The sequence below is a fragment of the Anguilla rostrata genome, chromosome 8, assembly GCF_018555375.3.
Source record: "Anguilla rostrata isolate EN2019 chromosome 8, ASM1855537v3, whole genome shotgun sequence".
NCBI classification, from domain to species: Eukaryota; Metazoa; Chordata; class Actinopteri; order Anguilliformes; family Anguillidae; genus Anguilla; species Anguilla rostrata.
In genome coordinates this window covers 10367582-10376843 of record NC_057940.1, presented here as the reverse complement: position 1 = coordinate 10376843, position 9262 = coordinate 10367582, and the positions used below count along the sequence as shown (strand labels likewise).

Here is a 9262-nt window from a genome sequence, read left to right as displayed (position 1 = left end):
TTAATTAATTACAGTCAGGGTTGAAGATCAAATTGTTTTATTGTGCTGTTGTAATTTAAGGTATGAAATCCACACACAGTTAAATAAAAAGTATTGGGACAGTGAAACAATTTTTGTTTTGGCGCTGTACTCCAGGGCATTGGATTTGAAATTTTGAATATGAGGGTAAAGTGCAGAATGTCAGCAATAATTTGAGGGTGTTTACATCCATATTGGGTGAATCGTATAAGAATTGCGAGCCTAGTCGCCCCAGGGGAGCAAACGAAATGGAAATCAAACGCTGTATTGTCAAGGCGTGGCGCCAATACTACTGCGCCAGGGGCGGTTGTTGATATTGCGTCTACGCGTTTCCCTTTTTTCTCGCTTTGCCCTGTATTTGTAGTGTTTTACGACATTTCGAAGTTTTACGGCATAGGTGAAGCTAGGTAAACGAGAGCTCTAGTTGGAGGTGGGTGGAAAACGTCGCTGTTTGTGGATGATAAATTAGTAACGTTACAGAACTATATGACTCGATGTATTTTCTGCGTTTCGTTAATTATTACAAGTCTTAAAACGGTATTCAGTAAAGTACGATCTGTGGATTGGCTAGTCTGCTAAGTAGCACAGCTGCGTTTTCAGCGGGGCGTACAAATAGTTAACTTCAGTGTTTGGACATAACCGAAGTTACATACTTTTAAAAACTGGCTAACGTTATATATTCCTAGTGCCTGCTTGAATTGACTTATTGGACTCTGACTATCCTGTCATTAGCTACTTGCTCTGTCTTGCTCTCGAGCTCTCACAGCAATTTTCCAGGTGCTAGCCAGCGGTAAAGTTGCTTGTTAGCTATGTTTACAGTAGCCTAGTCAGCAGTTATCGTGTAAATTTAGTAACATTTTTATTTCACAATGCATGGCTTATCAAGTTGGACTTAAAAAGAGCTGTCACTCAGAACCTTCTTGCGTTTTGACATGACATTTATTTCAGAGTTAGCGAATCAGCAAAAGTAGAAAAACTTAGTGTTCGACTGTAAATCCAAGACTACACGTTTGTGTTCCGCATACAATGTCTTAACGCTACGTCGTGTGCTTGTGTGGAAGAGACTGCAAAAAAATATTTACACGAAAATACGCTCCAACATCAGATGAGCTCCGTCTGTGCTCAGACAACTGTCCATACGTGCTACGGTGAAACTGAGCTGTGCCATAACTTGATGCACTGGTATACTATCTGTAGTAGGTCAGTAGCTTCATAGATTTAAAGGTACAGTTTTTTCGGCATGAGAGAGATTATGCAATTCCTTTGAACAATCACGGAAGTCGAATATCGTCGTCCTTTCGTATTCAGTTCCATGCTACTCAAATTAACGAAAGGGACCGAAGCAAATAGTCAACATTACACTTTGTAAGACAGCCGGTAAGCTCTGATCTGCTTGCTAACAGCGAACATTTAAAGAGTCGTAATGAATTTGTTTCCTTCCTTCTGCAGATCTTTAAAATAACTGTCATGATTGTTCGGTGGTTCACCTCCTTGTGGGTGGTTCCACGAGGGCGCATTGGAGTGGCGAACTCCCTGGTCAGACGGAGACATCTAGTGGAGGTTGATCGCTCTATTTCATCAGGTAAAGCACTGTGTTTGGTATTCGTTCCCATCTGTGTTCGGCACGAGTCTAGAATCTGTCCTTTGTCCTTGAACTTGGCAGTTCCTTGCTCCATAAATGGAGTGGTGTTGAAGGATTGGCTTTGTAATCATAAGAAATATTTATGGAATGAGCATGTGACCTCAGTTTAGGAATCCTGGCTAAATAATGTTTCATTTTCCAAGGTTTTTAAATTTTATTCTCCTTCGTCCGCAGATATGTCTGAATTTCGGAAGGTGTTTTCAAAAGCGAAGCACATCGCGGTAATCACCGGAGCCGGGGTGAGCGCGGAGAGCGGGGTGTCCACGTTCCGGGGTGCAGGTGGCTCCTGGAGGAAGTGGAAAGCGCAGGTGTGGAAGACTGGCACGCGGCTCAAGTGCACACGCAACAAGCATACACCCCCCCCCCCCCACACACACCCACGCACAAGGTCAAAGGTCAGATTAGTCTTTCAAGCAAAGATGTGAATGAATACCATTGATCCAGTAGTCCAGAGGTCAAATATGCGTTACACTTCCTGAAGGCCTGCTAGATTGCCTGCCTTGAGTTAGCCAGCAGTGCATGTGACTTGCTTTGGTTTGTTTTTCTCCTGTTGGGTCGAAGCTTGTATTTGATCTGGGGCTCAGTGACAGTTGGTTTTTCATGATTTCCTCTAAGTTACATCAGCAGGCTTATCTCCCAAGACCACTACTATTGTGTAACAATAGCACAACTACTGACTGCAAAATACATTGGTCAACATGACTTTAAGATAGTGTAAGTAGTGTTGTGTTACTTAACCTCAAAACTCACCAAAATAATTGTTTGAGTGTGTAACTAGTTAAGGAGCATTGCTAGTAGGTTTAGTTCTTATGTGTGATTATTCCTTAGTCCCTATCAGGTTGGATGCAAGTCTGTCAGCTATAGAATCAGGCCTCTGTGAGGTCATAATGACATTGCCCTCTGTGGAATGACCTCTGGTAGACTTCTGCATTCTCAGGATAATTAGGAAGCAGCATGGGAGTTGATTTAAGCAACCCATACTTGGTGTGTGCGTGTGCATGTGTGTGTGTGTGTCTGTGTATGTATTTTCTGCACGTGTATGTGTATGTGTCTGTGCATGTGTATGTGTGCGTGTGTGTGTGCGTGTGTGTGTGCGTGTCTGCTTCCGCATCCATCCCCAGGACCTGGCCACCCCCGAGGCCTTCTCGCGGAACCCGTCGCGGGTCTGGGAGTTCTACCACTACCGGCGGGAGCTGGTGCTGTCCAAAAGCCCCAACGCGGCGCACCGGGCCATCGCGGCGTGCGAGGCGCGGCTGAGCCGACAGGGCCGCTGCCTCACCATCATCACGCAGAACGCCGATGAGCTCCACCAGCGGGCGGGGTCCAAACACGTACTGGAGGTCCACGGTGAGTGGAGCCCAGACCTCACTGGCCACCGTTGTGGGTCCAGTTATGACTCTGCTTCTGGTTCCAGTTCTGGGTCTAGTTCTGGTTCTGGGTCTGGGTCTGATTTGGTTCTGGTTCTGGTGCTGTGGTTTCCATTAGCGAATGGAAACTTCTGTCCTTGTTTCTCTCATTGCTTTCAGAGTTGTTGCCTTGCCATCCTTATAGGTTTCCTCTCGGTGTTGTTTTCTTTGACTGCTTTGGCTGCCAGCATTGGCTCTTGGAGGTATTTTATTAAGTTGGACTTAGGAGTTAGCTGTCTTGTTACACAAATATAGCAAGAAAAAAAAAACTTATTCAAATGGAGTCAGGAGGATTTCTTTCAGTTGAATTTTACCCAATTCAGAATATTTTTAAAATGTTGTCAACTTCTTAATCCTCACGTTGTGATGTACCCCTCTCTGTGTAATTGCTGTCTTCGAGGAGCCGCAGATATTAGACGTGGTTCTTACCGTGGCGGTTACCGCGACTGTCGGTGTTTTGTTGCTAATTTGCTGCCTTGATGTAGAACATTGGACCCTGGAGTTCGGCCTGAAGTTGGTGAATGTTTCCCTAGACTCGAGCACGCAAGTCAAAAGGCGCTCCTGGGGAGCTCCGCTGACGTTAGCTGCGTTGCCGCAGTCCGTTTAGGGGACCATCACTGGGCCTCGGTGCTGCCAAGTGCATTATAAACCCCACCCGCGCTGCACACATCTAGGCCCTAACATCAGACTGCGGTTGAAATATGGCTGCTAAGTTTTACCTTTTTGGCCTCAGCCTTAAGCGTGACCACGCCCCTTAATCCAAACTGTCCAATGGGGAACGAAGGGCGATTTTGAATGGCTGAAAGCACAGACTTGAGACACCGAGAGGGTGTGGCCGCATGCCTGTGGAGCCTGAACGAGCGCCGGCATGCGCCGGCTCATCCGGTTCTAGCACGCCTGCGGGGACGCGTTGGCACCGCTGCCTGACACACCTGCCTGCTGCTGCTGCTGACTTCCAGATGCTGCTTTTTTGTGCTCAGTGCTGAGTGCTGACTGTGGTTCTGGGGCGTGGTTCGGGTGGAGGTTTACTGATCTCCAGATCATCTGGATCGCCGCCACCCCGTTCGCTGCCCCTGCTTCGTCTGACGGTTAAGACCAGTGAATCCGTGAAGCACTGCACCCTCAGCTCGGTGATCTCAAACTGGAGATTATTTCTACCACATGGACCCTCATTAGGGAGGCTATAAGCAGACCTGAACGAAATAGTAGATTTGAAATACTTTTAAGACCTGTAGTCCTGAGATTTCAAACCCCAGTCCTGAGTGACTGCGGTGTCTGCTGGTTTTCACTGGCTCAGCATGTAAATCCTTAATTTAGCCTACATCATCGGTTGTCTGAATAGTCCCCACATTTACAGTGACTAGGAAACGAGAACTGGGGCTGGACACCAGTGGAGCTGCGATCCAGCTGGTGTCATTGTGGAGATGCACGTCATGAGCATTCAGTGCAGATGGCACTCCAGCGAGGCTGCTGGTCCTGTTATTCAGGTTTATTAACAGTCTTCTTCTGTGGCCCCAGGAAATCTCTTCAAAACCAGGTGTGTCAGCTGTGGAGAAGTGGCGTCCAATCACAGGAGCCCGATATGCCCCGCGCTGGAGGGGAAAGGGTAGGGAACCTGTGTGCGTTGAATAAAACCGCCCTGTTCTTGTTGCTGGGCACGCCTTGTTTTGTCATTGTTCTAAACATTCATGTTTTTTATTCTGTGCTTCACAGTAAGCCCAACCCACATGTAAGCGATGCCAATATTCCAGTAGACCAGCTCCCCAGGTGGGTGCCCAGCTCCAGTTCTTACAAAAATATTTTGTTATGTACACCGCATGGCCAAAAGTATGTGGACACCTGACATCCAACATCTCATCCAAAACTGTGGGCATTAATATGGAGTTGGTCTACCCATGGCTGCTTTAAAAACCTCCACTCTTCTGAAAAGGCTTTATACTAGATGTTGGAGCATTGCTGCAGGGATTTGCTTCCATTCAGCCAGAAGAGCATTTGTGAGGTCGGGCACTGATTGGGCAATTAGGTCTGGCTCGCAGATGGCTTTCCAGTTGACCCCAAAGCTGTTGGATGGGGTTGAGGTCGGGGCTCTGTGCAGGCCACAGCATTCTCGACAAAACCATTTCTATATGGACCTTGCTGTGTGCCCGGGGGCATTGTCATGCTGAAACAGAAACGGGCCATCCCCAAACTGTCAGGGAAGCACAGAATCATCAAGTATGTGATTATACGCTGTAGCATTAATATTTTCCTTCACAAGAACTTACCATGAAATTGATCCTCAGACCAAGGGGTGTCCAGATACATTTGGTCATGTAGTGTATATACAGTAAACTCATAATGTGACATTTAATTGCTTGCTGAGAACCAGAGTCTACAGTTCCCCAAAAGTCCCAGTTTCTCAGGAAAAGACAGGGAATTATGGCACGTACGGTCAGAGCCTGCTCTTCATGCCTCTGAATTAGGTAGCAGGATTCATGAAATGTCATCCACTTTCCTGGGCTGGGAGACTTGTGCACTTACACTGACTGTCCACTATGTGGCAGCAGAGCAACATGAGAGAATTGTACCGTGGGACTGCAGTTGACAGTATATGAAACCGTTAGAGATCTAACGTGTATTTTTTATTATTTAGGCCCTGTGACCTCTTAGTTTTGTCACGATCATGGCCACGCAGGGTTTCTGCCCTTCCTGTCTGTTACACCTCTCTTTATCAACTTTAGCCTTCACAGCAGAGAGCTAATTTTGTATTTTAAGTAGAGATGCCGTTAAATATCATTTCCACACTCCTTGCCAGATGTTGCCTGTGCTCGTTAGTGTTGTAGAACTGTCGTTAGCGCGCTAATTAAGAGATGAGACAGACGTTGGATCTCCCCCAGTGCAAGCCAGCCCATTTATTCAGCCTTGAAAACAGTGTGGTGTTTAATGTTTGCCTTCTAAGTCCCCCTTTTATGTGTTGTGTAACAACGTGTGATTTTTTGAAAGTGTGTTTGCGTGTGTGTATGCGCATCTGCAACGTTTTCTACCAATTTTTTTTTCTTTTAGTCACATGTGGTTCTTTTGCATAACTTAGCTTTTCCATTTTAGTGTCGATATTTACTGATGAAAGTCAGGCTCGTCACCTTTTTTCGAGGGCACAGCGACCAGGATTTGAACCCGTAGCATCCCGAGTCCAGCTCCCTGACTGCCGTGCTGCCCCTTTCCTGCCCCACAGGTGCGAGGACGAGGACTGCAGCGGGCTGGTCCGGCCCAACGTGGTGTGGTTCGGCGAGACGCTGGACTCCCGCGTCCTCACCAAGGTGGAGGAGGAGCTGAACATATGCGACCTGTGCCTGGTGGTGAGTGGGGGCGGGGCCTCGGGCGGGACCGTGTGATGTCACCCTCGAGAGGGGGAAGACACCGGCTCCGGTGGCTTTGCGATGTACTGCGCGCTTCCCCCCCCCGAGCACTGCCAGGCTCGCACTGCTTCCTGAAACACCGTCAAAGGCTTGCCGTCTTGTTTTTATTTTTTTCTTCCGCACCATCTGCATGCACAAGCATGTGTTTGGATTGTTGGGAGAAGATGCGGTGCACATGCTTACAGAATTCCAAAGGGTGCATTTAAATGCAAATGGGCGCTGTTGAAGGATTGAGTCTGCTTCTCTCTTTTAAAGGCATATTAATTATTATTTTTTTTTATTTTTATTTTTTTTAACTCTTGGCAGGTTGGTGGGTGAGCATACCTGTGTGTCGGTAGTGCTGTGATTGGCCAGGTCAGTGGAACCCCTGCTTCTGCTTCCTGATTAAAGGACTCTCTCTCTCTCTCTCCCACAGGTCGGCACCTCCTCCATCGTTTACCCGGCGGCCATGTTTGGCCCGCAGGTGGCGTCCAGAGGTGTCCCCGTGGCCGAGTTCAACATGGGGACCACGCCCCACACCAACCAATTCGCGTGAGTTTGGGCGAGCGGCAGACGCGGGCAGAACGCGGGTTTCGCTCGGTCTGGCTGTGGAGGTTCGCTCTGTTCGTGTCGTGGGTTATCGTTCCGTTAGCCGGTGGAGGTGCGGTTATGGTCGCAGGGTCAGTTTGACCGGCTCACCTGGGATGTCTTCTTCTGCAGGTTCCATTTCCAGGGCCCCTGCGGGACCACCCTCCCCCTCGCTCTGGCGCGCCACGAAACGGAGATCATCTAAAGGGCGTGAGCGGGATGACCACCCCGCCCCCCGACCCCGCCCCCACCCTCAACTCCAAAACATCTCCGCATCCATGCAAATATCTATGTCATGTTTACAAAATGGGCTTGCGTCAGTCTTACTAAACTGCCTGTGCGTGTCCGTGCGCTTGTGTGTGTGTGCTTGTGCGCGTGTGCGTGTTTGCCTGCGTGTGGATGTGCGTGTGTGTGTGTGTGTGTGTGTTGGTGGGGGAATGGAGTGATTAAGACATTCCCATGAAGTTTAAACGCAAGTTCCCCAGTGCCGTATTTCCATTCCACATGATGCGTTTCAGTGCTTCATCGGGGGTGACTGAAATGGCGGTAGCGCGGCACAAGCGTGCTGTCGGTGGGCTTAAAGCCGCTAACCGCGCAGAGGTGCACCGTTTCCTGTGCCGTAGAGAGGCGGAGTCAAACGCACTTCCTGTGCTGGTTCAGGTTCTGGCCGCTTTCCGTGATTGGCCTTTTACGGGAGTCGGCTCTGTACTGTGTTTTTTTTTTTTCTCTTCACGTTCAGGGAGCGCGCTCACACTCACGCCAGGACACTCCAGACTTCCAGCTTTCTGCTGCGATGCATCGTCTTGCACGCACGAGAAGGTGCGCAATTTGGCTAATGAGATGATTTAAAAGCAGATAAATAACCAGCCAAACCACTCGTCCCCGGCCAGGAAGTGCATTTGACTACCGCTGCTCAAAAGAGCAATATTTTAGGCGTTACATTTTTTATGGGCATCATTGAAGTGTTATTTATACTGGGGAAAGAGGGCATTTATAGCAGGCTTGTTTAAAATGCTTTGTTAGCAGACTCAGATTCCAGATTTTCTTTGTGCTGCATTTTTTGGGAAGATGAATGTTTTTTACTTGCTGAACGTCTTTTTAATTCTGCAGATCCGGCAATTTAAATGATTTTTCAGTGTTAGCAGTGCATTGTGGGAGAAGGCACAAACTGTTACACACAGTACAGATGTCCAAAGGAGCCTTAATGAGACTACAGTCTACAATGCATTGGCTGGCATGAATGGACAGGTCTATTACTGAGGTTTCATTAATCTTTAAGGGGTGGAGCTACAGATTGATTTCAGGTAACTAACTGTCATGTCTAGCCCAATTGGATCACTTTGCTCTCCACAGCAGAACAAAATGATTGTTGAAATCAGAGAGTCACTGATGGCACATAACACCACCCATTTTCAATGGATCTATGCATTTATCAAATATCTGTTGCTGCTGAAATTGGCAGCACATTTTAAGACAATCAGTTGGTATGGAGTGATCCATGGGATGGAAATGTTATTGTAATTTATAGAATATTTAAACAAGTGCCTGTCGTACAACTTTGTTGTCTCCCTGCGAGTGCAGGAAAGCTTTGGCCTCGTAACATCCAAACTGTACTCTGATCCTGCAGGTTTTCCCGCTCTTTCTAAAAAGCGCTCTTTACTGAAATCAAAAGTGGTTCTGCTGAGATTTAGTGATTGCGTGCTTTGCTGGAACAGAACCTTGCAGCCTCTGCTGCCCACCCCCCCCCCCAGAGTCTGGGATTTGTAGTCCTGCAGTCCTCTACACCTGTGGTGGGTTCAACAGCCATGTTCTGTGGGTCACGGTCTATAGTTTTGAAACGATCACTGCCAAATATGCACTCTACAGTTTGCATTAAAAATGAGGCTGAAGATTCACAGATTTGCGCGTTGTGCCTTCACCAGGGAAATGGCGTTATTTGCCGAGGACGCCTTCACAGACACAACTCACAAGCATCCAAATGACTGGGCCTTCATCAGACCTGCATATGCGATTTTCACACTGTCCTCCCATGAAATAGTTTGACTGAATTCATTCAACTGTGTAGTTCCCAGTTTTTATTTTCACTTCATCGCAGTGCGGTGATCATGGGCAGTCAATCGCACGCAGCAGAGGGAGGTCAGATAGCCCTAGATTGCACTGGGAGTGGGGGTGTGCACGTAGGCCTGCGGTTTGAATGCCGCACTCGTGTGGAAGTTCGCACGTCGCCAGGCTGC

General features: G+C 47.9%; 1 protein-coding gene across 3 annotated transcripts; it reads left to right on the top strand.

Moving 5' to 3' along the window:
* Window positions 1–315: 315 nt before the first annotated feature.
* Window positions 316–8370, top strand: LOC135260773 (NAD-dependent protein deacylase sirtuin-5, mitochondrial-like). 3 transcript variants are annotated; one of them, XM_064346305.1, is made up of 9 exons: window positions 316–448; window positions 1468–1600; window positions 1835–1968; window positions 2782–3007; window positions 4585–4672; window positions 4780–4833; window positions 6278–6401; window positions 6877–6992; window positions 7161–8370. In XM_064346305.1, exons 2-9 carry the CDS (start codon window positions 1486–1488, stop codon window positions 7231–7233), a joined length of 930 nt encoding a protein of 309 aa, XP_064202375.1. In that variant the 5' UTR covers window positions 316–448; window positions 1468–1485; the 3' UTR covers window positions 7234–8370. The 3 variants fall into 3 exon arrangements, with proteins under 3 accessions (XP_064202375.1, XP_064202376.1, XP_064202377.1); XM_064346306.1 differs by lacking the exon at window positions 316–448 and adding an exon at window positions 844–1218; XM_064346307.1 differs by lacking the exon at window positions 316–448 and adding an exon at window positions 1251–1395.
* The last annotated feature ends 892 nt before the right edge of the window (window positions 8371–9262 follow it).